Below are 27,636 nucleotides of genomic sequence, written 5' to 3'. Positions count from 1 at the left end.
GCCACATCTTTCTCTAGTCTCCATATGTTCATCTCAATGTCTGAATACAGCATATTTTCACCTAACCCTGAATGTGACACACACAAACTATGGCAATAAGATCAGTGAGTACTTGCAATCATCTTTACTGTTGACCAAATATTTCTGGTGCATGCACGGATGCCCACACATGGGCATATTCACACACATGCTCCAGCCTCTTACCTTCTAAGTACTCCTCCTAGAAGGGATGCATTCAGACACTCTGGAGGAGAAAGGCGTCTTTGAACTTCTCCTACAGTTACTTTATACTTTGAAGTTGAACTAAGCAAAGACAAGCGGCCAGGTACAGAGCAAAACACCTCTCCAGTATTGACTGAAATTCCACCCAGGAAGCCATCTTTGTTCATCATCAAAGAAGTAACAGATTTTGGAGGAACGGGAACTGGAAAAAGAAAAGGGAGAGAGGGGAGAGAGAAACCATCATATCATGAAGGAGCATTGGATAAGTCTCTCTGACATGCACAGAACAGCAAAATGAAAGGGAATTTTGAGTCTCTGGCTACCTCCAGCAACCTAAAGGGTGCTGCTCCCCCAACCTCTAGGAAACTGCTCCATGAATGATGGATGGAGAGAAGGGTGGTACAGTACAGCCTCTATGCAGGGTTTGATCATTGGGAAATAAAATACATATTGGCAAGCACCTGGCAACTTTCGGGTTTGAGCCTGTGTCTCACCCAGAGCCCCCCGATGCCTTTTGTACAACGGACAGCGCCTTTCTGGAGGGGAAAAAAAAAGGAAAATTTACTTTTTTTTGCTAATGTTTCCATTACTGCTAAGCTGAGCCAGGAATAAATTCACTACACGAAGGGAGTTGCTGTCTTAAATAAGTATCAAGGCTGGAGGATACAGCAACCAGAAGATAGCTCTGTTATTGCTTTGTGTTTTTATTAACTCTGGTTTATGAAATAAAATGAGTCTTTTTTTTTTTTCAGAAAAAAAGAACACCAGAAAAAAAAAAATCCACCAGAAATCTAGTCTAACCATGGCATTCTCCACCTTGATCATATTGTGCTGTCCGTGAAGTAATAGGAACTCTCCTGCCCCTAAATAAAGCTGATCTAGTTACTGTAACACATATTTAGGTAGTTATGTGTAACTACGGATATAGGTAACACCTATGAAGGCAGTTATGGGGGAAAAAGATCAAAAGAAAACAATAAAGCAAAACTAAGCAAAATTAAAACATGCTATTCTGTCCACGATAAAAAAAAAAAAAAAGAAGTATTTATTTTCTCTGAGAAACCAGTGAGGTTATTTTGAAAGTTACCAAGGGGATTATAACAAATAAATTCCTATAAAAGCAACCATACATACTCAGAAATAAATAACAACAACAAAAACTGGCTAAACCAGAAATGAGCGCATTTCCCCTGTGACCAAATTTTGTTTATGAATGAACTGAAATAGCTCCCTCATAATTGTGGGTAAGTGTGATGATTTACAGCAGATGCTCTAATCAATCAGCCAATCGCTTTAATTTATAGGGAGCCTCGCTGCATTTTCCCCAGTTGTTTCATTTCTGCAAGTAATTGATAACAAACCGTACTTAAGGTATGTTTTATGCAGGAGTTAATAAGAGCTGACAGCTGCTACTGCCGCTTCCTTTCGGAATCACTGCAACATGCCTTTCTATAGAAAATACACTCCAAAATTAGGAGAGTTGCTGGTGGTAGAATCCTGACAGTCCAGCGGGCATCTTTCAGGGGAGAAAACTAATTGATTACATACCCTCATCGAGTAGATGCTGCTCCACAGTCTCCTATTTCCACTCAATCAATTACAAAACCAATTCGGCAAATAATAGGGTTCTATTATGCACATATGCCAGCTATTTAGGTAGTTATAATACATGTCAGTTAAGTCATAAAAACCCTGTTTATTTGCAACATAGCTGGAGAATCAAACCATTAGGGTTGAGCGGATATTTAAGTCGTCTGGAGCTGCTAAACAATAAGATCGGGTATCCTAATATATTACAAAGTGCTAACTACTGGGCAATTGCCAATTTTATAACCTCACTGTATGGAATAGACACAACCGTGTTTCACTGTTTTTATTACAGATCATTTCCTATTGCCAGACCAGACCCCCACAATAAAAGCTCCATAACAGCTAAAAACTAAAAGGCATGTCGATTTTAGACATACACATTGCTTTGTATGCCTTGTATATAGTCTACAGTATAAACAAATTATTTTGAGTGGCTTTACTTCAGGGAATCAGAAAGTGAGATGTATTCCTATTTCTCTATTATTTTTAGTTAGGCACTTTATACAGCTCATAAAGGCAGTTTCAAGTAGTTTGAAAACGGCACAGAAATAGTTATAAAAGAGTTAGCGGCCACTCCTGCTTTCATTGCTATTAGTCGCAGGAGGGGGGAGGCTGATTGATATTGATTCTAAGGGAAAAGACTCATTTGGAGTCTCAGAGGCAGCTCTGGTAGCCAAAACCCAAATCCCTCCCCACCCCCGTGTTATACATAGACATATCACTTGTTTCATGCATGATGTTCTGCAATGTCGTTCTAGTGAAGCATCAAGAAAAACTAACAAATAAATAAATAAATGAAAAAGAAAACAACAACAACAAGTAAAGCAGTGCCACCAGACAGATTTCATGAGTGGCATTTTCCTCTTGGCCCAACACATGGGCTCAGTGGTTCCAGTACACCTTTACAGTGGCTATATTTAGTCACCAGTTTATCAGGTCGCTGTCCAGTGAACTGAAAAATTAAACAAGAGGCAGCAATTCCACGAACATCTGATCTTAGTCCAAACTCACTAAAGAGCGAGGGACCCGTGCAATGGCGAAATGTGCTTTGCTCCCCGCCTTGCTCTGCCCTTTTGGAGTGCTCATTACATTAGTTAACCTTTGAAATATGGATTTTCACGTGCTCAGGTTTTTGTGGGTTTTTTGTTTTGTTTTGTTTTGTTTTTTCCCTTGCAAATTGCTTTTGGGAAGCAGACTGCCTTGGCTCCCTCCCCCACTATGCTGATAACTCCTCAGGTTTTCTCCCTACCCCTGCCTCTCCCAAAAGGACAGTATGAATATACCCATCACTTGGACTCTAAGAACTCTAAATTTTAGAAGCTTACCAGGCGGTGTAAGCATATCTATTGCAATTTCATAGCTTCAGAGAGATGTATTCTATCTAGACTCTATATCTTCTGTAAATTACCTAATGTTGCCTCAAAAGAAGTGTTTGCCATGGAATGAATTATCTCTATCTATATCGCATCTATGTGTTTATCATGGCTATAGCTTTTCAGATAGAGCCCAGACATTACAAGAGATACTAAAATGTGGAGGTTTTAGTGGATGAAGAGACATACATGTCCGTGTGAGCAGCTGCAAGTGTCAAATCCCTGAATATATGTAAATAAAGTGTAATGCAGAATATATTTGCAGCCCATGTCAACTTTACTCTTTGGCTAGGGATTGCGAGAACTGAAATAATCAGAGTAACACACACGTGTACACAGCATCCCCAGCACTTCTGCCTTAACTTTATGCCTTTTAGTTCTTGTTATCCACAGCAGAAGCCATTACATTTTCTTTCCCTCACAAACTCTATTTGCTGTATGTGAGCACTCACAATTGCATAATTCCCCTTTCCAAAATCCCCGCCTTTTCTTTTTCTTTCTTTCTCTGTCTGTTTTTCTCTCCTCCTTCTTTTCTATCCCTTTTCTCGATTTTTATTTTTTTTTCCTCCTGTGGTTGCTTCCAGCCTCTTTGTCATTTCTCCCCCTTCCATTTCTCTTCAGCTTATCAATAAACCGGGAGAGCAACAGTACCCGCTTGATTTGTTAGTAATTATAAGCACACTGTTCCTGCAAACGGGATCTCTAGATGAGTGAGATCGCTTTAAAACGACAGCAGGAAATGGTGGGGAAATGGAGCATGGCGAAACTCAGCGTGAAGCTTTCAGTTCTTTACATGTTTACAATTTTCTGTGCATACATTAAGTCTTGCGGGTTGGTTTTTTGTTTTGTTTTGTTTTGTTTTTTTTTGTTTTGGTCGGGTGGGTTTTTTTGTTGTTGATGGTGATTCTCTGTTGGGTTGCTTTTCACAAAAGCATAAAAAATGGGCACCAGTGCAGACGCGGAAGTGGAAATGGAAATAAAAGGGCATTTGGGGAGCACTAAAAATAAACAAATAAATAGAAAAAAGCAAAAAATAAATAGAACAAATAAATATTAATAGATAAAATAATGCCCTGAAAATAGTTGAGTAACAAGGCTCTACTCTATGGATATCGTTGCAATAACCCCAGTCAATAATATGATCACCTGTCAGTCAATCAAACAATCAATCCGAATAAATATTTCTTATATTTCTTACTAACAAACGTCATAGACAAACTTCTTGCTATTTTGCTGTTGAGCTATCAAACAGATTTTTTTTTTTTTTTTTAGATCTGCCTACTGGGCAAATTGAAATCAGTAAAAAGTTCTTTGTCCATTATAACAACAGGACTTTGTTGCAACTTGATTTGGTCTGACTTGGTAGCCAACCAAGAAAGTCCGGAGACAGTCCTACCCACTGCCACCAAAAGACCCGACTGTTATTTTAATTCTAATGAACAATTTGAGAAAGCGTGTTACTGTCCCTTTCCCTCCGGTCCCTTTCACCTCCTCCATTCCCACCTCCCCTCTCTTCTCCTCCACCGAGGTCCTTTTTTCCCTGAAAACCGGGACTAAATTTCCGAGCGAAAGGTATCCCCTCAAAACTGTTTTGCATTCAACTAAAGGTGATCATAAGGTTCAGTGGGCAATCCAGGAATAAGCACGAAACCGGCAGCGAAGCAACATCTCTCATTCCCAGGTCTATCACCTACAAAGCTGAGGCCAGAGAGGTTTTCAGTTAATCATTTATCTGGATGCTTCAAGAAGAAGTGGGGAGTAATCTCACGTTGTATTATTAGGTTGTTTGGGGTTTTCAAGGTTAAGACACATCCTTTCATGTATTTCTTAAAAGAAATGGTAAGACCAGAGCCTGTTTGCAAGGACACAGAGAATGAAGGTGTTAGGGTTAAGTGGCCTTTCATGCTAAATCAGGTGTGTGCTGGCGATTGGCAGAAACCGCTGAAAGTAAATAAATACATCAGAATAATTTTAAGGTCACTGGCTATGCCCCAGAGTCACAAAAATTTAACTCAGGGCTCTGGTCACGTGGATTTTTCAGGAGGAGAACTTCTTTGGCCATAGCCGGTGAAAGGACATCCCAAAAGAACAGGTGACAAGAGGACCCGCTTTTTAATTCCTGATTTACATAAAATCTCTCTGTATTTCAACAGGGATCGAAGGAAAGACCTCGAAACGTGCAGCTGGTGAACTCTTAAAGCCGAGTTAAATCTGATATTAATGCTCTTGGTGATTATTATCATCTCGATGATTTATCTGGCTCCCTCCCGCCCACTTCCACCACCCAAATTTTAATGGAACTAAGAGTTAACGATGATTTTTAAACGTCTCGTTGGATTTTTTTTTTTACTGTTAATGTACCACATCCTTCTCATTATTAGTTTATTGATTGTTCATTGACCAGCCCCCTTCAAATCGTATTAACCACCCTCTGCCAGTTTAGATTAGGAGAGTTTAAAAAGCACCTTTCATTGCTCCACCACCACCACAGCAGAGTTCAGGCTTGGTAGCTTAATGCTCGCTCTAATGGGGCAGCTAAGAGCCGAGGGGCCACGGTCCCTGCCTATTGCATTAATAGCTCAAAGGGGGCTAATACAGAAAATTAGCCTTAAACGAGCTCTGGAGATCTCCAAATGAAAGAGCCATTTATCACGCTGGCTACCTTCACTCCACTCGTTTGCTCTCTCTACTGGGAGCAACTCATTTCCTCTTAACTAAATTACTTCAGAAATGTCAAGTAAGCTCAGATAGCAAACATAACAAGAGGCTGGGTGTATATAATCTGTTGTGCGGGATCGATAGGCGGGATAAATCGATAGCCGCGTATGAATCCCTGTGTAATTTCCTTAATATTTTGGCAATACTTTTGCATAGATAGGTAATTCCTTCTGCAGACTTCCAAGGCTATGAAGAAACAAACACAATCTGCATGGTTCAGATATCAGGTCCACATTATACTTTTTTTCAAATACATCTTAATTAAAGTGTTTTAGGTTTAGGTGAAACAGTCCCACTCTAACCCTTGTCTATCAAATCTGTATCACGGGGAGTGCTCCACAGCCCCAAATCCAGTCTCTACGTATCTGTCCATCTGCTTGCAATAACAGCTTTGAGAGTTTCAACAACTTATTCTTGCTTCGAAGGACATCATCACAGCAACAAACTGCAAGAACAAGGCGAAATCGATACTGGACCCTGTCTGTGTAGCTCCTTCTCTCGTCCTGATTAAATATTGTCTGCCACAAACGTGACCTACTATTTAGTACTCATTTCTCTTCCTCCGTACCCACGAAACACCCTGTGCAAAATGCAACTGTACTCCCAATATTCCTTTATGCTGAGAAGCTTCTTAAGTTTCAGCATTACATCTGAGGAAGAAAATACTGCTAAAGTGACTTTAAAACAGACCTCAGGATCTTTGTTTCATAACATTGCCAAAGTGCATACCTATCCTGTTCACCATGAATCAACTCAAGGTATCTCTTCTTATGGCTGCACACAGGCGCATGTAGTCGCACCTATATGGGATTATGCCGCAGCTGCTCGGCCTGGAGCTTATGCAATGCCCATACACATTAAGCACCCCTGTATCTACACCTAAGAGATATAGTTACTAATACTCACATTTTAGTGCTACTCGCTATCTAACTGTACCGCCCAGCATGCGCGTTCAGTCTCTGCTGTCCCTGAAGGAAGGAGAGACACAGAAGTGGGGTCGAGTGGTTTTATATATATATATATATATATTAAAAAAAAAGAGTATTTTGGCCAGGGTGATCAACAGAAAAAGTGTTCTGCGGAAAAACAGATTGTGAAAGGAATATACTAAAAGGGAGCAACGCTAGGAAGGAGCCTCTCCGCCACAAATCAAGCACCAATTAATCAAATACACCCAAGAGGAAACAGGTATGAGGTGTTAAGCGGGGGTGGGGAGGGAAAGAGAGAGGAGGAGAGCGGGGTGGGGGGCGGAAGATAATACAAGCAAAAGCCATCGGATTACAGACCCTGAGCACAAAACCGACTGAACATTCAAACTGCACTAAACCAGAAGAAACAACTTTTCACTATATGTATTAAAACCCAAAGGCGAGTAATTTTTTATTTCTCAAAACCACCTTCGACTTTTCAACCGATGGTCCTAAATAATGCTACCAAATGCTCTTCAAATTTTCACCTCTCCTCGCTCAAATAACCAGACCTTGATCGTGTGCGTGTGCAAGAGAGGGACTGTACACGAGGATTTAAAAAAAAAAAACAACAATAAATACAAGGAAGGACCTCATGCTGCCTTAAATACATTTTAAATAAACACTCTCCCTGTTATTTTCCTTTACATTTTAGAAGATCATCCCTATTAAAGTATTTGTGCGCATTTGACAAATAAGAAGTAAGTACTGCTGACAGTAAGCATAAGAGACAGCATTTCTAAGGCTCATCTCTGGTACTTAAAATTGAATTTAGAAATAGAAACTCCTTAGATAATTAAAGATAGCTTTCCCTACATTTGCAGCGTGTGATCTGTTTAATGTCTATCAGCATAACACAACACTAGCCGCCAAGCATCCTCGAGTGACTGTCAGAGAAATGTAAAAAAATTAAGCAGCTGCAATACGCCCGAAATGAGTTATTGTAATTACATTTAATTAGTTTAATTAGTTAATTATTTTGCTTACAGCTGTACACGAGACTGCAAACATTTGTTAATATCACATTCCCTTTAACAGTATGGGGTGATTCTGCAGTTACACTAAATCATGTGCGCGTATGTAGGGAGATTTACGAAATGGGCATAGGAAAGGGGGGGATTCTTGGAAGAAGGGGGAAAGAAGGTCGAGGCTGTTTTTCCATAAGTATTTCTTTTTCTCCCCTTCATTTTTTATTGGCCTGGGAAATACATTTCAACCCCAAAGGGAATCAGCCCTCTTTTCCCGTTAAAAGATAAGCACCCCCCCACCCCCCACGCCGAAACTGCATTTGAACATGGGGTGCTCCATTAGGGACATTTGGGTAATTAAACCCTTTAAGGAGGGGGAAGGTGGGAATATAAACTTTTCCTTTCACAGATCTTCCCTTTCCCCTTCACTCTATCTGCCGATCCAACCAACTATACACCTTGCTGCCATCTATATTTATATATTTATATATTTATTGGGATAAATTATTGTCCCAAAGTAAAAAGATAGCCTGAAGATTTTGCTACAAAGTACAAGTTCGTCTAGCCTGTTGGAATAATCCATACCTTTTTTAATGACAGACTGGTCCAATAAGTTCATACCGCTGTTATTGGCATCTTCAACTGACTGTGGATATAAAAACATCACTATTCAAATTGACTGTATATTAAAGAATCACGTACATAAATCATGTCATTCCAAACTGAAGTTTCTGTTATTTCCATTTATATTAATTCACTGGGGGAGGAGGGATTTCTTAATCATTCTTATTATTGTTATCATTATTCCTCCAAATCGAAAAGGAAACAAAATTCTTACAAATTATATAGTATAATATAGTATGTATAATTAATAATAATAATAATAAGGTGTGAAGCACATGAGATGAAATACTGGGTTTGTTATCTTATAAAACACAGAAATCACATAGACTTCCTTGCATTCGGCAAAGCTTTATATTTCTTCCTTTGAAAATCTGGCAATTCGGTAACGTCTGCAAGATCCATCGCATGACAGAAATGAACACGATTAAGGACAACTTAAAATTTCCCTCTCCTTTCCTCCCTCCCCCCCCCTCAACTTTTTTTTTATGTTTGTGTGTGCTTTGTTTGTTTAACCTTGTTACATCTTAATAATTCGAGGGCCATTTACTTTTTATATACAATAGTTTATATTATGGACTTTTAATTAAAGCCGGAGCCATCCGCCCCCATGGTCAGGGGCAGGAGCAGAAGATTTCCAGCTCCTGAATTAATGGGGAGAGGTGAGGAGGAATATACATTATCAAAAGAAGGAAAAAGAAGGAACTATGAAATTGCCTAGAAAAAGTCTCCCTATCTCTTTTCCAAGCCTTTCCTCCACCCCATCCCCCTTCACACCATCTCGGCCCCCCTCCCCCCCCCGCCCTTTCTTTCCCCTTTCTTTTCAGCCCGTATAAGAGCACACCTGTTATTACGGCATTAACTTCTTTAGCAGGGAAGAGAACAAAGAAGGGCCCAGAGGACACAGAAAATGTGGGGTTTCATTTCTCAACACCAACGTGGGATACACACACAAAAAAAACAACCAACAAACCAAACAAAAACACCACCAAAAAAAGCCACTCAACAACGAATAAACAAACCAAAATTACCGCTGGATCTGCTGTCGGTACAGAAAAAAAAAAAAATCTAAAGAGGTGTCATCAGAGCAGTTTATTGCAGGGTTATGGCACGTTCCGTTTTAGGGTAAATTCTGGGCATTCGAGAAAGGGTTTCTTGGGTTTATTTTATTTTCTTTATTACTATTTAAGGTTTGAGGGCTTTTTTTTTTTTTTTTTTTTTGCCCAAGTTATCTGGGGAGTTGTCATTTGTTTTTTTTTTTTCCTGATAAAGAAAACATCTTCACAGAAAAGCCATTATTTTCTTCGCTATTATTTTAACTATCTTTGCTACCACGAGAGGCTGAGATTATCCGGATCAAGCCCTTATCTCCAGCTCTCTCTGATTAGCAGATATTTAAGACGGAATATGATTTAGGACAAAATTGCATCTCCCCTAAAATTTGACGGAACAATATTTTCTATGAGATTTTTCCTTTCATTTTCCTTGCATACACACTCAAGCGGGTGCGCACACACAGAGCGGTTCCTTCTGTTGTGTGTTTGTGCATGGCTGTGTCTTTCTCTCATAATCAATAGGCTACATACCTAAAGGGCACAAAATAAAATTACAGTCTTCCTTCCTTTCCCTGAACAGCTCCCAAAGAGGGATGATGAGCAAACCGTGCATCACGGTGCACCTCCACGGCACAGAATTGGAGGTAAATATGAAACAACATCTTTCCTTCCCTTTTTTTATTTTTTAATTTTTTTTTAAACTCCTTATCTCACCTTATCTCTGGAGTAGATGGTTGTGCCCACGCTTTATGCCTGTGCGTGCGCTCCGCTCGCTCCATCAGCAACGTGGGTTAGTTGTTGTAGTTAATGAGAAGACTCCTGTCTGATTTTCTATCTAATTACGCCCTCCTGCTGGGTTTTTGTACAGGATATTCGCTCAGCATGCTGGCAGTTAATAGTCACAGAGAGGATCGTAAAGATTTAATTAGGACTGCATGCGGAAACGTGGAAAAACAACTCAGACTTTTAATTACTAGACTTCTTTAGTTAAAAGTGATACCAGGGGTTACTTTATAAGAGACTTCGGTGTTTTGGCGCAACTTAGCTCTCCGTTTCTCTAGCTAGCACGTAGAAACAGGGGCGGCAGTGTGAGGGAGGAGGAGTGAAGGTGTGTGTGGGGAGGGGAAAGGTGATGAGTTTCCAGATAGATTTAGAAAATCTCGAGAGGAAGATCCCCTCCCTTCCTTCCTCCAATAATCTGATAGCACAGAGCTTCCTAAATGCCATATATATCCACCTGATTCAACAGCAAAGAATATATCAGAGGAAAAAAAAATCTTCTTGTTTCCCTTTAAAGAGCCTGAATATCCCCTCCATATTTTCTTTATTGTATCTCTTACTAGTATAATCTTTCTTTTGCTTAGCTGGTGTGAGTGAGAATATCTGAAGTTGCAGCGTTTGGGGGTTGTTTGTTTTCAGAGTCCCTTTTAGATGACGCAAATTTGTTTTCAATGGCTAGGTCTTGGCTTCTCTGTTCCCTATGAGAGGGCTGTAATTTGCAGTTTGAAAATGCTCGTCGGAAGGAGCAGCAATAGCATTACAATACGTCCTGTTTACAATAACAGAGCGCTATCATGTTACAATCACTTAATTTCAGCTCTGGACAATGGCTCACACATGCCCTGAGTTTGGCTTTTGTAAAATAACCACTGTTTCTTTCTGTCACGCACTGCCTTTCTTTCTGTTTCATGCTCCCTTGTCAGCCCAGCCCATTCCCATGGCATGTATTTGATCAGACACTTATAAGCTAAAGCAAAGAGACACATCTTTATCCAGCTATATACCTAGATATCGGTTCAACTTTTTGGACTACTTAAAAGAAAAAAAAAACACCACAAAACTAAACCAAATAGCTATTTGAGACCCTTCTTGGAAATTCTCTCTCGTGTTCGTGGAAAATAAGTAAATATCGCCTGAACAGGAATCCCTGTAGATTCATATTTAAAATCCCTAGAACGGATTCCTTGGCTCTACAATAAATCCATATTAAAAATCAGGTTGGAAAACTGCCCAGGTTCATCTGCCACTAGGAGACAAGAATAGAAAGTGCTGAATGGTAGGAACGAGTACCAGGCTGCTTTCCCTCCTGCCTGTGCTAACTTGTAGTTGGACACTTCTTCCTTCACGTGTTTCTCCTTGGGACACTCTCCTCTCCTCTTCCCCTCCTCCCCCGGCCTGAGACCAAACTTTCAGAAATAAAGGGCCTGTTTGATTTCCAGCAGCCTCAGAACCCCAAAACAAGAACCCCATGCCTGCTGGCCCATGGCCACATCTGCCCCGGCCCAGTCCCATCCCTATCCTCATTCCATCCCTTTTTCACACCGATCCCAGGCTGATCACCTGCCCGGGCTGGCGGGGGCCGGGGGAGGCACTTTCCACGGGTGCTGAGCCCTGCCCGTAGCGGGAATGTTTTACTGGAAAAGGGAAGGAGAGCTATTTTATTTGAGCTGAGTAGGACCTTTTCTTCTCTCTTTTTCGCTTTCTCTCTGTCTCTCGGTGTCTCTCTCACCCCCTTCCTCTCTCTCCATGTTTTATATTTCTCTCTTGTTTTTCCTCTTCATCTCTTCCGCTCCCCTACCCTTTGTCTCTTCTCTCTCTTTTCTCACTGGCTCTGTCCCTTTCTTTCTTTCCCTGTCTCTCCCCACCTTTTCCCCTTTCCCCCTCTCTCCCCCTTGCTTCTTTCTGTCTTTTCCTCCCCCTTCTCTTTTCCCCCTCTTTCTCTCTCGTTTCGTTTCTTCCACCTCTTATATTTTTTACCTCTTCTCCCTTTCCTCCCCTCATCTCTTTCTTTCTCACAAGAGCACAACAATCACCATCTTTTCTTTGGGGAAAGTGTAAATACAAAAGCACAAACAGTACTTAACGTCTATCCAGAGAAAGATAGACATGTTCACAGAGGTAAAGCTCGACTTGACCCCCAAGGCGGTTTGGTTGAGCCGAGGTTGGAAGACGAGCCCCAGGGAGGGGGGGATGCCCTCTGCTCTCAAAACCCGCCTGGAAACCCGCAGAAACCAGCGACTTGACGATCTCGGAGACAGAAGCAAAGCCGAAATCTTTCTATTTCTAAAGCACTTCGCCCCAGCAAATAGCAGAGATTTTCCCCTGACGTCCTAAAACCGTGTTCAAGCCAATGCAACTAGCCACCCCTCTCCTGCTGTCCTTGTCATGTTCAGCAGGATCCTTTTCACGGCTGGTTTTACCTTCTCAGACTCCTCTTTTCTCCTTTCTTTCCCCCTTTCTTTTCCCGTTTCTCTAACTTTGAAGCTCGTATCTCATCCAGCGTTTGCTTATCCCAAGTGTATATATGCATATATATGATACCTAAATTTGGGGAGGAGGGAGGTGAAGAATGGAGGGGAACCCCCAAATCCCTACTAGCAAAGCCTAATACAGGAACTGGCCCCTGAGTTCCTCCGGCTCGGAATTCCCCTCTTTGGCCATACCCTGCTCCACCAAGGTGCAAACCCTTCCCCCCACCTACTAGTATCGAAGCTGTTAAGGGCCTTTGTGGGTCTGTTTGGGGTTGTGTATATATATATATATATATATTTTTTTTTAGGAAATAACACGTGCTGATGAGTTTCGCGTGGGATGGAAGATGGCTGAGAAATACTGTGCTTTAAGCCCGCTGAAACTTTTGTTACCCCAAAGAGGGAATCAAACTATTTAAAATCAGCGCTACCCTACCAATTATGCTTAAAAAAAAAAGAGGGGGGGTGGGTGTGGAGAGTGAGTGTTTCAAGTCTTGTTCCTGATGACCGGTTATTGCTTTTAGTTTGGATTTTGTTTGTGTTTTCCCTCCCGGATGAAAAATGCAGTAATTGGACAGTTTCATCAAAATCCTTGAACGGCAGGAAATTGGTTGGGGTGGTTAAGGGTGAGGGTAAACTGATATTGCATGGAAAATAACCTGAATTTGAAAAGCCAGGTTTAAACTTTGCCAGCTTTTGAAACACGTGGAATATTTAAAGTATGTCTGCCTTCCCCTGCACTCTGTTTGCAGGGTAAGGTTTAGTTTGCAAAGCAGAGCAAGTGCGTGATAACAGTGAAATAAATTCTCTCTCTATAATACTAATACTTAATAATAATAATAAAAAGAAGGTGAAGGACGGGGAGTAGCTGGATTATAACCCCAGCAAGGAAAAAGGATGGCAGCCTGCACCGGTATCCCTGTAAGCCCCTCGTTGATGATTTATAGCCGAGAGATGGGGGCTCTAGCCTGGGAGGCATCTGCATGGCCCAGGAGAACGCAACGCGGAGCCTTACCTGGACCTCCTCCATCCCTGGGTGCCCGATGCCGTGCAGGGCAAGGCTGTCCCCCATCCCGGAGTCAAGGCCATGGTGAGCTGAGTGGAGCAGGACATCTGGCCTCCTCACGGAGTGGTAGTCCCGCCTGGGATCCAGGCCTGAGAGCTGGGGCAGGGCGGCCCGAGGCTGCGGCAACAGTGACCCTGTCTCCGATCCCACGTCTTGCCTCTGCCTCTGGCCCCAGGGATGCTGCTGGGGTTGATGCAGGGGGTTTAGGGAGTAGGGGTCATTGACATGGGAGTAAGGGTCCTGGCTTTGGTGGTAAGGAAGAGGCTGGTAGGGGGGTGGGAAGTAAGGCGGCTGGAAATCCGAGGATGGGGTGTGAGAGAGCGGAGGAGCGCTGGAGTAGGGTCCCTGGGAGACGGATCCCAGCTGGGACAACCTGGAACTGTGGCTGGGCACTCCATCATGCCGGTCCTACGAGCAGAATGAAATAAAAGCAACACAAAAGAGAGGACTTTTAAAAAATAATAATATAAAAAAAAGTAAAAGAAGCACAATCCCACCCCAAAATAAAACAAATTATAAATACAACCAGCTGTAAACCAGGTTTCAGGTATGTCCCTTCTTTCCTCTGCCAAGGATTAGGAGTGTCCCAGCATTTCCCACCCAGACCGTATCTGTTCCCAGTAAGTATCAAGGAGGGGGAAGGGGGATCTGTCTGAGGGAGAAATACTAAATGTCGTAATTAAAAATGTAGAACGAGTGTTCCATATGCAGTTATGATTCGTGACTTCAGTCCAGTAATATGATTCCCCCTCCAGCATCTCCTCAAATAAAACCCAAATTTTAAAAATAAATTAAGAATATTGAGAACCCCAAACCACCCATCCTTCCAAACAGCCCACCCCTTGTCCTGCCTAAAGTTTCCAAACATCTGTTTGTTCCCACTGCTGAAGTCGTGAAACTCAAAATCACCAACCCATCTTCACTTGGAAAAGACCAAAAAGAAAGCTGCACTTCTCGGAGGACTCCGAGGAAAGAAGTTGTGCGAAAAAACACTTGGGAAAAAAAAAAATAAAAAAAAATCATGGGGGCTTTTTATATAGAGTCCACTCCCTAAAAAAAAAAAATCATAAAAAAGCATTAAAAAAGAAACATCGTCATTGAACAAATCCAGTCGCTGTGATTTCTGATTTCTCCAGCTATTTCCAATGTCTTTTGTCTCCTTTCCCAATATTATATTCCGGAAAATGGGGTGGGGGTCAATTGTAATGAAAAGTCTTTGGGGTGTGTGGGGGGCTGGGAAGGGGGGGTTGGTGGGGTGTGGAGGCTTCGGAGAAAAGGTGGGAGAAGAGTTTTTTTCAACTCCATAGAGCTGAAGCTGCGAGGCTAAAAGTAAACAAGAAAAATATCTATTCCACAAAGTGTAGCTCAAACCCCCACAAGCAATGGCACACATCGCTAGGAAAAAAAAAAAAAAAAAAGGAAGAAAAAAGTTGTGTTTTTTTTTCCCTGCTCTCCCCCCCCAGACTCCGCTTGCTCAAATCGAGAACACACAATGCAAAAACGGAGAAGCAGCTGCAAGCCTCCTCCAATTATTGTGCTAAATTACTAAGCCAAAGGCGTTTAAAAAGAGAGAGAGAGGGAGAGAGACAACAGATCGAGAGAGAGAACATGCAATTCTAGTACAACATGGATCCAAACTCACCATGGCGGAATAGGTGTGGACTAACATCTGGAAATAAAAAAAGTCTTGTGATAGCTAAAAAGAAAATAATGGTAGTAGTGCTAATAATTGAAGGGGGGAAAAAATATCAAGGAGATCTGCAAAGGGCCGTGTTGGACACAGGAGAACAGCTTGAGATACTTCGAAGTCTATCCATCAAAAAAAAAAAAAAAGGAAAAAAAAAGAAAAAAAAAAGGATCAATGCCCCCCCAAACCGAGCCTGGAAACCTCTATCTGCATATATGATTTACCCCTCCCTCTTTGGGGTTTCCCCCCCCCCCTTTTTTTCCCCTTTGAGCTCCCAAATACAATCCTCTTCAACCCAAGGCTAGGCTCAGACTGCTCCGCTACCCCTTCCTCCCTTTCCTTCTCTACACCGCCTCATAATAATTGATATTCATGACTATTAATATTACACGACTACTTTAAAGGGAGAATGCAGGACCAAATGGAGCGTGAAGCTGGCAGCCAGCTCGAGAGCTCCCCTACTATTGTAAATGACGTTCATTCAGTGGAGAATTACTAGATGTAATCAGACGAGGGGGGCTGGCAGAAGCAGGGGTTGGGGAGAGGGAGAGGGGGGGAAAAGTTTAGCAAGAAAGAGGCATAACTTCAATGAACTCGAGAGGAGGAAGATGCGGAAAGTAGGAACTGGGGGGCTGGAGCGGGGAAGTGAGAGGAAACAATGCTAGAGGCGAAGAAAAAATAAGAAAACCCCCATATTTTCTTTTACTTTTTTTTTACATTTAATTATACATTCCTAATACGAGGAATTGTTTGCCTTCGATGCTTTTGTTCTTGTAAATTTGTTTTTTTGTTTGTGGTTTTGGTGTTTTTTTTTTCTTTTTTAAACAAATAGCGAGGAGAACCAGGCTTTCCCAAACCTTCACTTTCCTTGTTTTTTCAAAGAAATGGAAGAAGTGTGCAGTCTCTATAACATATGTCTACAGCTAAGATAAAGCCCTTCTGGTGCATGTTACAGGTCGTATTTATTCACAATAGCCAAATAAATAAACTAATCTGCACTAAGCTGGGCTTCACTTCTTTCTGAATCCTGTTCCTCCCTTCCCGATACGAAAAATAAATAAAAATATATGCACGTATACGTCCAGATTTTCACCCAAATGTGAAATGTTTGCAGTGATTTTTAAAGGATGGTAAATTTATAGTTGTGAGGCAAAGCCAGAGGCGATATCAAACCTTTTTGGTGTTGCAGGAACCCGTTCAACTGGACTGTCTGCCATTTCTGTTAAAGTTCAACTTTACGTTCCTTCCTAAATAGACTCGCACTTCCCAGAGCACCCCCCCCCCCCCCCCCCCGCTGCTCACACACATACACACACTTCTGTTTTAAGAACAGAGTCAGTTTAAGCAGCTGAGACTCCCCTACGTTAATTATAAATTGTAAAAAGAAAGCAAGAATTTAATGGGAAAGAAAAGAAACGTTTTTTTCTTTAAAAAAGACAGACCTAGAGGACTTCAGCTCTAAAAATAAAATAGTAACAATATTTTGTCTTCATTTTTTAAAGCTACACGTTACAAAATGTCTTAGGGCGCACTCCAAGTCCGGGTATACCCTGCCCACAGCCAAATCCCACCCAACAGCTCCCCAACTCAGCTTCTCTTCCACGGCAGTCTAGAAATACGAGTGTCCGTAAAATGCGCAACGGCTTCAAAATCCCCTTCCAAAGGAGGGTGGGAAATAAAACCCCGCGAAGCAGGGAAGGGGAGATGTTTTGTCGCTTGGTGCTGTGGGCAGGCAGAGACAATGGCCGGGCTGTGCCGGGAGATGGAGAGGGAAAAGAAGCGAGGGCTCAGCGGACTGCGATTGCCGGCGGGACGGACGCACGCACACACACACGGGCAGAAATACACATGCCGGGCTGTGCTCATTCTGGCAAACTGGGGTTTGCCAATTGACAGCCTGACGGCAGCTTTTGGGAATGGAAACGTTTCTCCGGTTGCGCAGGCTGCCGCTCTCCCTCTCCCCTCCGTCCTGTCCGCCCTCCCTGGCTGCTGCTGTGGGAGCCATGCCCTCCCTCTGCCGCCTTCTCTGCTTTGCCCGCGAGTTTCCCTGCTGTAAGTGTGAGCGAGCTCCCGGATGGGAGAGCTGCGGCGGAGCGACGGGCTGGGGCCGGCGGGGCCCCGACGGCGCTATCCCGGGCGTACTCCCCGCAGGTCCCCGGCCTCCTGCCCGGTCCCCGGCCGCTGCTCTGCCCCGCCCCTGGCTCGTGCCCAGTCCTCGGCTCCTGCCCGGCCCCTTCAAGGTACCCAGCCTTGTAACTGACCGCTTCCCTGTCCCCGGCTCCTGCCTGATCCACTATTCTTGCCCGACGCCCAGCCCAGTATCCGGCTTCCAGCCTGCCAAGTCCCTGTCCCCTGCCGGGTACCGAGCCTTGCCCAGTCCGCAGCCTAGTAACTGGCTCTGGCCCTACCGGGTCCCTGCTACTGCCCTGTCCTCGGTCTCCGCCCTGCCTCTACTCAGTAGCCGGTCTCTGCCCGGAATCTGGCTTCTGCCCTGTCCCCGGTCCTTGCCCGGCCACCTCCCCACGGAGCAGCCTCCGCGCTGGAGCTGGCGGATTGCGCCCATCTGAAAATCTTCACCACCACCCCCCCCCACCCCCCCACCCCCCCCCCGCTATCGCATTGCAAATGCCTCTGACAGATTAAAAACAAAATTAAAAATAAAAGAAATCAAAAAATATTAAAATATAATTTTGCGGAGCGCCTTCCCTTACACGTCTTTTTCCCAGCTTCGGAGCAAATCCAGCCCGCTGGTTAACTTACAAGAAATGCATTCGCGGAGCCCGTTTGGAAAAGATCCGGCTCAGGAAACTGTGCAAAATTAAGAAAGGTTTCGCGGTGTTTGCGCTGTGATTTCGCCCCCCCACCCCCAACCCCCACCTCCTTTGCTCTGCTATTTGGCCTCGAAAATAGCGAAGAAGTCTCACTTAAGCACACAACTTTTTATGTCCGCGGACTATGCAGAGCTGCCTTTGAATGTATCAGTTCGGGTGCGTGTACTCACAGACGTGAAAGAATGTATGTGCCACTTAATGAATGCGAGTGTATGTATCCATGCACATCTTAGCTATTGGTATATACGTATAAAAAGTCGCAAAAGACGTATCCGATTGTGAAAAGAAGAAAAAGAAAAAAAATCATAACTCAATTTTAGCCCAGCTTGGAATTGCAAAATTAAAAAATTAAAGAAAGAAAGAAAGGAAAGAAATGTATCCGGTCCCTGAACACCAGATTGTGCTTCTCTCCTATTTTCAGCTTTTTTTCCTAGACATATGTCCATATTTAATCGAATTATATTTAATTGGAGGTATAAACAACCAAACTCTTGCCTATAAGTTGCCTCATCCCAACCCCCGGATCATTACTTTGATGTTTTAAATCGCATCAAACAGCTTTTCCATGAAAAAAAAGTTTAAGACTTGGCATGCTGAATACAAAGATGCAAATAAATAAACATTTAAGCATTTACTCTTGGTTTCCCGTCTCTATACTTGTGTGTGTTGGTGTATGCGTCTCTATTTCTGCCTGTATGTATATGTAGAGCTATACGTGTATTATATAGACATGCCTGTATCTATATACTATATATATTTAAATATACATATGCTCTCTTACTCATATGCGTATCATATACTCACCTCATAGATATCTTCATACTTGACATTTTCAACCAGTTTCCAGAGCATGATGGCAGGCTGTTCTCTAGGAGGTGAGTGCATTCATGTGAAGAGCAGATGTCTGGATTCTCAGTACTTCTCTGTCTGTAATGATCCATCTATAATTGGAAATGGGGGACAGACACCAAATCCGACGTTCCTCTTCCATCGCAACTTATATCTGTTGTCTGAAACAATAGGCTGCAGAACTCTAGCTCAATCGGATAGTAAAGAACATTATCTATTACATCGTTACATATATCTACAGACATATATGTGACTAGATATATGCATATACACATATAGAGACTTAGACTTCTATGTAGGCATATAAAGATGTATAAATATACACAGTTGCAAATACGCAGACATACATTTACACACACATACACACATATATCACAGAAAACATAACTTTTCCCGTGTACAGACAAATATAAATTGACACATTTATATATGTAAATTCTCTATATTCCTACATATGTAGACACATATATTCTACACATTACATATGCATGTGTACACACAAACCTGATCAATTTATATAAAAGGGTATATAAATACATGTTTGCTCATATATTTATACATTTACCATATATCTGTGGATGCACAGTGATCAAATATACAAATTATATAGTGCATATATCCGCTATTTTAGTATATGGATGAGTAGATAGATAGATAGATAGATAGATAGAATGGACAAATTAAGGAATATTTTCTCGATCCTATTTATATTAAAATAAAGAATAAGTTGCTTCTGTACTAGGCGATTCATCATCTACAATGAGGTATTATGCTTTTCACCACATGCAATATGCTTTTATTTACATGTCCAGAAATTATCCTCCCATATGCAGTAAAACACCAAAGCAGCGTCTCATCAAGCACATTCAAGCACATATAAAGGGAGTAAATTTATCAATGATTTCAATTTGAAAGTCTTACACTTCAGATTTAGACTGTATATTTTATAACTTGGAACACTTTCTCTGGGAGAACAAAAAAAAAGAAGAAGGAAAAAAGAGGAGTTTAGCAAACCCTTCTCCGCACACATTTGAATAGCGATTAGCTACTTTCTGAACACGATTAAAACCAGAGTTGGATGGATATTTGTGCGGTTCCCGGGTAGCCCTTCGTTTGGAAGGGGAGAGGAGGAGTTGGACCGTTTTTAACCTTTTTTTTTTTTTTTTTTTTTTTTTATCTCTTTCCTCAGGCGAACCTTCCTTTGTATTGTCCTCTTTTTTTTTTTTTTTTTTTTTTTTTAAACACGTTATACAGCAAAGAGGCGACCTATTCTGCAAGCCAGCAGAACCCATCTCTGCCTTTGAAAGGAAACAATTACAATTGAGCTTTGCAATGGGCTGATGCACCGGGTGTGTGCGTGTGTGTGAAGTGGGGGTGTGGGGTGTGGATGGGGAGGAAAGAAAGACACAGCAGAAAGGCAGAGAAAAAGAAGGTATTTCTAAATTCAAGGTCCTGTCACCGGAAATTTCAAGCTCTATCTATAGGGTTCCTACACATCTTTGTTATCCTGCATGGGATCCTATGGGAAAGTGCATAATGTCTTTTGTACTTTCAAAGGTCCTATAAGTAAAGACACTTATATATATATATATATATATGTAACCTCGAAAATGAAGCGAACTTAATCAAGAGACACTTCTGGCTGTCTTTGGTTGGCTGGTGGGATGGGTGGGCTTTTCTTTTTCTGTTTGCTTTATCCTTAAGTTAAAGCAGAAAGTATAAATTCATCCCCTTTTCTCTCAACCTCTACAGCATCCCACCCCCCTCATTTCAAAGGGTACATCTTCTTCTGAAAACTGGACCCTCAAAAGGCAAGAACCAAATATCAGCCAGGTATTAGAACAAGAGCGGGACACTGGTGCTGCTGAGAGCTGTTAAAGCAGAGGCGAGTTTTTTCACAGCACAGCCACCGCTGCCTGGAGGAAGAGGAGGAGGAGAAAAGGGTACATCTTTGGAGTGGGTTGGACAGATAATTTCAACCAAATCCTGAAAAAGGAGAAAGATCGTATGCTGTTTGCATGTGGATGTGCGGGAGATACCCATGCAGCTACCTCCTTCCCCTCCCTCACGCACCTCTAGATCTGAATGACCCTCTTAGAAAAACACCAGGGACAGTTTGCTATCACTTTGGTTAAAGTCTTTGAGTCACGGCCTTGAAGGCTGGCACAGGGCAGCGTTAATGTGCTTCGTGACAGCTAATGCTTTACAATTTAGTGGCACCCTGAATTAAATATGGTCTACGTGTTGGGGGAGGGGTGAGCAGGGGAGGAAAAAGAAGAAACCAAAAATAGACTTGCTGACCCCTGGCTCTTTGGTAGCAGAGTGGTATGGACAATAAATTCTTACTTTCAAATCCCACTAGTATTACATTCCTTTCACGAAACATGACAAACGTATCTCGAGTGATAATTTACAACAAAGATTCTTCGCATTTTTTGTGTTTGTTTTGCACCCCCCACCCCCGCAGATTCCTCAAACCCAATTTCAAACGGGAAGATTAACACCAGTTTATACCTGCAATGCACAATAAACCCTGGATGCAAAATGCAGTGCTACTCAGAACTGATCTTTTGACCGTTGCAAGCGCTACTTTAAAAAACTAAAACCAAACCAAACCAAACAAAAAAAAAAAAAAAAAAAGGGGGGGGGGGGGGAGGGAATTCACCCATTTCCCAGCAGTTTTGGGGCTTGCTTTTACAATCTCTTCCAACCAAAGACCCTGGCTTTCCAGCGGGGATCTGGGCAGCGGCACCACAGCCTCAGCCTGGCAGTAAGGGAATATTTTATACTTTTTATTTATTTGGGTGTTTTTTTTAAGGATACTTCTCCATACAGCCTTGCCCGTGCTAGAGGAAATCCACCTCCCCTCCCCTACGCTTCGGCGACGGAGGCTGTGCTCTCCGGACGCTCGGCTCCGAGCGGCGTTGAGCGGGGCAGCGGCGCCCTCTCATGGGGCTCCATCCAGGCAGCAGCTCCCTTCCCTAAGCTCCTGCCTCTCCCTCACACCCGGCTGTACCTGTATTTGGGAGTTACAAGCAACCAAACGCTTCCTTTACTAGAAATTATGCTGTTTATCAGTGCTTCCTCCGTTAGGATACAGTTTCAGATTGTTATGTAAGCTGTTTTTTTCTTAACAGTGTTTGAACCTTATAATTAGAATCCATCTTTTATCCCACACTTTTAAATGCAGTTATCCAAATAATCTAAACCAAATGTCTATTAACAGTCCTGTTAATAGAGGAGCTGCAACATCGTGATGGCCATTTTGGTGAGAGATTAACCAAAAAATAGCCCCAACATTAATCTTAATTCAACAAGTTATTATCCTCTAGCTTCATATGATGATTTCAGGATTTTTATTTTATTTTAAGCTTTGCCGGCACCTAGTCAAGATCTTGATTTAGAAATGGACTTTTAACTCCTGCTTTACCTTGTAAATCCAACCTAGATCTCTGTAATAAAGTCTATATCCCCCTATACCTAGCAAATCCTTACTGTTGGCTGGAGTTTGAAATCAATATGTTTATCTTAGCGCCCTCTGCTGCTGGCTCTCGTATAAAGGCAGGGTCCTGACAGTTCTAACTGAAAATCCAAGCTTTTTGGACACGTTTGGTACCTGTTCTTCCGAAGTAGCTTATTTTTTTTTTTCCTGACACTTTTCTTACATATGTTCTCACATGTGTTTAAAAAGTTAGTGTTTTTATTAAAAAGCTTTGCAATTTAATTAATGGGGAAGAAAACCATGTAATATTGCAGGTATCTCAAAATGTAGCTTAAAATTTACTGCCTGCTTGTTCATGGATTTACAAAAATCATCACTTTGGTGTGCATTTTATACCTTTTCTTTGTGAATAATAGCAAGACTCATCTCTTAAAATAATCTAACTTCTTTTTTATCATTTGCTGGTAAATTTAGTTTCCTTATTACGTCTGCAGACATAACCAGAGTTTTTTAGAGAATCATAGAATGGTTTGGGTTGGAAGGGACCTTAAAGCTCATCTAGTTCCAACACCCTGCCATGGGCAGGGATACCCGCCACTAGACCAGCTTGCTCCAAGCTTCATCCAACCTGCCCTTGAACACTGCCAGGTATGGGATAGCCATGGCTTCTCTGGGAAACCTGTACCAGTGTTTTAACTGTTTTACATTTAATAACCCTGTGGAGAAGACTGCACGATTTCCCATCGATGGTGACCTGCCTGGACACCTTTCATCACAACCCTTTTCAGACTGTTCCCAAAGCCAGGATCAAGGTGAAGGAGTCACCTCTGTGTATCAGAACTCATCTCCCGCTGGCCTGGGGCTGCCAACCTCCCTGAACCCCTGCTTGCAGCCAGGGAGGACAGGGCAAAGACAGTAACTCAATCTGAAATCTTCCCTGAAAAGGTCTCTGAAACATCCTAATAACCATGCATAGGTGCAGGCAGGCTAAAGAGGGTTGGTGTGACCATTTCAACCATCAGTACTACTCACCTGTAAAGAGAAGGAACAGAAATGTCTTTCTGATATTTCCAGCTAGAAGAGTCTTCCCTGTGATTCCCAACCATTTATATAATGAAGAAGAGAGTAAAAAATCTCTGCATCAGAGAAACCTAGTAACGAATGATGAACCCAAGAGTCACAAAACAAATCCCACCAGCTGTCTGGATGCTTCTGTCTCTCTCCCATTTTAAAAAGCATGTTTATAATGTTTTGGCAAACTCAAAAAATGCTTTAGATGACTTTTGCTAGGAGGACCCAAATTCCGTTAGTAAGAAAGACATTTGGTCAGTTTTCTAGAGGGCATTTCTGTTGCCTTACAGAAAACCTTGGGTTTTCTGTCTGCTTTTCCCCTCTGAATTTGGGTCTTGGGATAGTGAGGAATTGCAAGAGCTGAATGACAGAAAGGAGTTTAGGACAATCAGACATGACCGTATGAAAACCCCAGTCCTTACCATAAGGGTACACTGAAGATACCCCTGGTAAAGATTTCCAGCTGAGAGACAGGACACTGCTGGTTTTGGCAGCAACTGTAAAATCATCAAATGGCTGGAAAACTGTGGATAGGAGGAAACTTAAGAGAATAGGTGGGTAAAGAAATTTTAAAACAACATCTCAGGAATTTGGTTTTTTTTTTTTTTTAGGATGAGAGTATTCTCAAATATGATGAAGCAGAGAGGTACAAATTAAACAGCGTGATACAAGACATCAAAGTTTGTTGTGAGCAAGGAATGACAATTATCCACTTCTAGCCAGTAAAGCCACACTGATAACAGTCTGAAAGATAAGATAGTCATGTTGAGGAGAACCCTATTTCTTATTCAGAGAAAAAAAATATTTTTTTTTGATTTTATAGAATCACAGAATACTTTAGGCTGGAAAAGACCTATGTGGTTTACTCTCAGTCTGCTTTTCTCCAGACTAAACCATCCCAGTTCCTCCAGCTGCTCCTCATAAGTCTTGTGCTCCTGGCCCTTCACCAGCTTTGTCACCCTTCTCTGGATGCACTGCAGCATCTCAGTGTTGTACTTGTAGTTAAGGGGCCAAAAGTGAACACACTGATTTGTCTAATCATGATAAAAAATTATTTCAGATGTCACTCATCTATCTGTGCTCACTTGGCCACCAGTCTTCAGCAGCAGTAATCCAAATTTATGCAGACCAAGATAAGGTTGGCTTTCTGGGATGTGACTGCACATTGCTGGCTCATGTCCAGTTTTTTGCAACCTGGTTGTCCTGGGCAGAGACTCACACAGCCTGTTCGCTGTTTGGAAAAGTGAGCCCTTTCAAGTGTTATCTATATTACTATGGTAACTCTGGTACCCATGTTTAATTATGTACCTCAGTCATGTCTCAGTGTTTTATCCCTACGTACTACCTGTTTTTGTTTTTGTTTTTGTTTTCACAAGAAACCTGGGCACATGATGTCAACATGGACCTGGACCTTGGGTCAGCGTGATGGGATGACTCAACAAATGCATCCTCTTTTCAGAACTGTTCTACACACTCCAAATACTCTGGAGCAGGAATGATGATCAGATCTCACAGGTCAAGAATGAAGAGTGTTTCAGGCTTTTTTTCTTACACCACTATCTCTTAATCTTTATGCTCAACTTAAGACCAGGGTAGTGAACTTCAAATAAGTGCTTGGATCCCTAAGGCAGAGAGCATAAAGCCTTATTCATGTCTTACTGTCCCTTCATACCAGCTTAGATTGCTCTATGTTGCTGGCTTGTGTCTCCTTGTTTTAGAATCCAAAACTCCCTTTGCTTTTTGAACAGGAATCCTGAGTGCTAACTTCATGGCTTTCCATGATTGACAGGAAAAGCAGAAGTTAGGTGATGCAATGTTAAACCAAAGACTTCTGTACACTATCTACAACTGTAAGACTTATGCTTTGCAACACAAAGGAGAATCTGGAGACTCCCAGGAGCTGCTGTCACAGCTGCAGGGTTATCCTTCCTCTCCACATCCACTTCTTGAAAGTGAATTAATCCTTTCTAAAACCACTTCCTCCTAGAAGCCTAATAAAACACCCAGAAAAGTTGCAAAACTTTTTTCCTTAAAATTTTTAAACTAAACATGTAAGGATATCTTTTAGTTTCCTCAGCTGGGATACTGAGATCTGCATTTGGAATTGACTTGTTTTTCTGAATAAAGTATACACTTTCTATGTCTTTACTGTTCCCATTCCCAAAAAAAACCCCATGTATGAGAGTTACACAATCAAGGTCAGGCAATTTGCAGCTGTTAAAGGGAGGTCTCAGTTTTATTAAATGTTTAGTATGACATAAATATAGGAGATTTCCATTTTATTAATTTAATTTAGGTATGTTTATGTGGATACTAACTCTTCGTATGTGATTTGGTTGAAAACCAAAGTTTAAGTTAGATCTATACACAGAAATACACTCTTCACATTTTAGGATGTAGCCTGTAGAGAGAATTATCTGTGCCCAAAAGAGGACATCTAAACTTCATGTCAGGACAAAGTTAATCAGTTTTAAGTAAAGAGAAGAAAAATTAAGACCTGGCCTGTAATCTGATTTAAGAATATATATTTTTTTTTTCTTCAGCATCACCCTCGCTTCCTTTTCTTTTTAACTTCTCCAGTCTCCTAACTTGCTTTCTGGCAGTAGGCACTCAGATAATATGACTATAGGCTATGCTTTAGTGAGTTAAAAAAAACCAACAAACCAGATACATGAAAGCAGACATTGCAAAGTCAACAAACTCTATCTATAGGGGAAATGTATTTCAGGCTCCCAGAATTGCTCATAATATATCCAGGGAGTTTAAATCTTTTCCCTTCCCTTCTCTTCCTTTCCCTTCCCTTCCCAATACTATTCCCAGGAGGCAGATCAGATATGAGCACCCTGGTTTAGACACTTTAATAATATGGGTATAAGCTATTCTGTGCCAGTTAGATTCATGGCACATAGTTCAGATGTAGTCTAAAAAAATTAAACACAAACTTGTTTGAATTAGGTTAACTGCATCCTCACTGCCTTTCTGCAATATTCATTCTACTTATAGAATACGATATTAATATTAATATAAACACGCAATTTAGAGTTGTTATCCTAAGGTAATTGTATATCATTGCTTTCATTATTACAAATGCACAAGAGCAACAAAAGCTAATGTTTCCTGCCTAAAAAGCATAGGAATGAGCAAGTGTAAATGACTCATTTAAAAATCTCAGAAATTAAAAATTTCGTTCTCTAGTTTCAAAATAAGAAAGTTAAAAGTTCAAATTTTATCCCTTCTCCCATGCCCACTTTTGAAATGAACATCCGATGATTTGATTTGGCTACCAGAAGAGAACTTCATTGCAAAAGGTTTTCTCACCTGCACTTTGATAATCAGATCTGTTTATGGAGTTTCAGAACATCTTCCTAAAAATGTAATGAAAAGGCTCCTTACAAAAAAGCCTTACAGGATCACTACTCCATCTTGTCGTGATCGGTCTTCATTACTGAAGTTCATCACAGTAATTTTTTACTCTAACCAGATAATTAATATTTCATTGCACTTTTGTTTCAGGGGCATTAGACTAGGTTTTATCACATGTAGAAGTCACAAGAGCAATTTCACAGTCCCCTGAATGACCAACCTTGTTTCAATCTTTTTATATATTTTTTTAATTTTTATCTCTGATAACTTTGGTTGTTTCTAAGTTTATGATGCATCTATCAGACTTCAGCAAAAACATAAAGCAGACATATCGTTTAAAACACATGGCATGTAAAAGAAGGGACCTCAATCAGCATAGCAGAAAGGGGACTGGAATTCAGGAAACTAGTTCCCTCTCCCAGCCCTACTTGTGTTACTCCTGTGTGCATGACCTCATTTGAGGCCTGTTTCTTTACTGAAGCTCCATTCTGGCTTGCTTTGCTCCTTTTTAATCATCAGTCCTTATCACGCAATTAATTAAAAGGAACTGATAACAACCCA

The 27,636-nt window shown here is 41.6% G+C and overlaps 1 protein-coding gene across 7 annotated transcripts in view; it reads right to left on the bottom strand.

The window, feature by feature from the left end:
- The window catches only part of TFAP2B (transcription factor AP-2 beta), a 33,606-nt gene extending 14,252 nt beyond the window's left edge, over positions 1-19,354 (bottom strand). For 2 of the 7 annotated variants that reach the window (XM_061461019.1, XM_061461018.1), the window contains exons 1-6: positions 19,155-19,354; positions 18,280-18,327; positions 13,782-14,240; positions 8,425-8,485; positions 684-758; positions 205-424 (exon numbers count right to left, since the gene is read on the bottom strand). In XM_061461019.1, the coding sequence (XP_061317003.1) occupies positions 205-424; positions 684-758; positions 8,425-8,485; positions 13,782-14,240; positions 18,280-18,327; positions 19,155-19,235 (944 nt within the window). In that variant the 5' untranslated portion in view covers positions 19,236-19,354. Of the gene's footprint in view, positions 1-204; positions 425-683; positions 759-8,424; positions 8,486-13,781; positions 14,241-15,474; positions 15,819-18,279; positions 18,328-19,154 lie in introns of those variants that run through there. The other 5 variants (XM_061461020.1, XM_061461024.1, XM_061461021.1 and 2 more) reach the window with 5 other exon arrangements.
- Positions 19,355-27,636: the final 8,282 nt, after the last annotated feature.

Source organism: Pezoporus flaviventris, unplaced genomic scaffold (assembly GCF_033815535.1).
Source record: "Pezoporus flaviventris isolate CSIRO_AGI_PZ_B2104156 unplaced genomic scaffold, CSIRO_AGI_Pfla_v1 ptg000031l, whole genome shotgun sequence".
NCBI classification, from domain to species: Eukaryota; Metazoa; Chordata; class Aves; order Psittaciformes; family Psittacidae; genus Pezoporus; species Pezoporus flaviventris.
The sequence above is the reverse complement of the archived record's forward strand: the minus strand, read 5'-3'. Positions and strand labels throughout refer to the sequence as shown.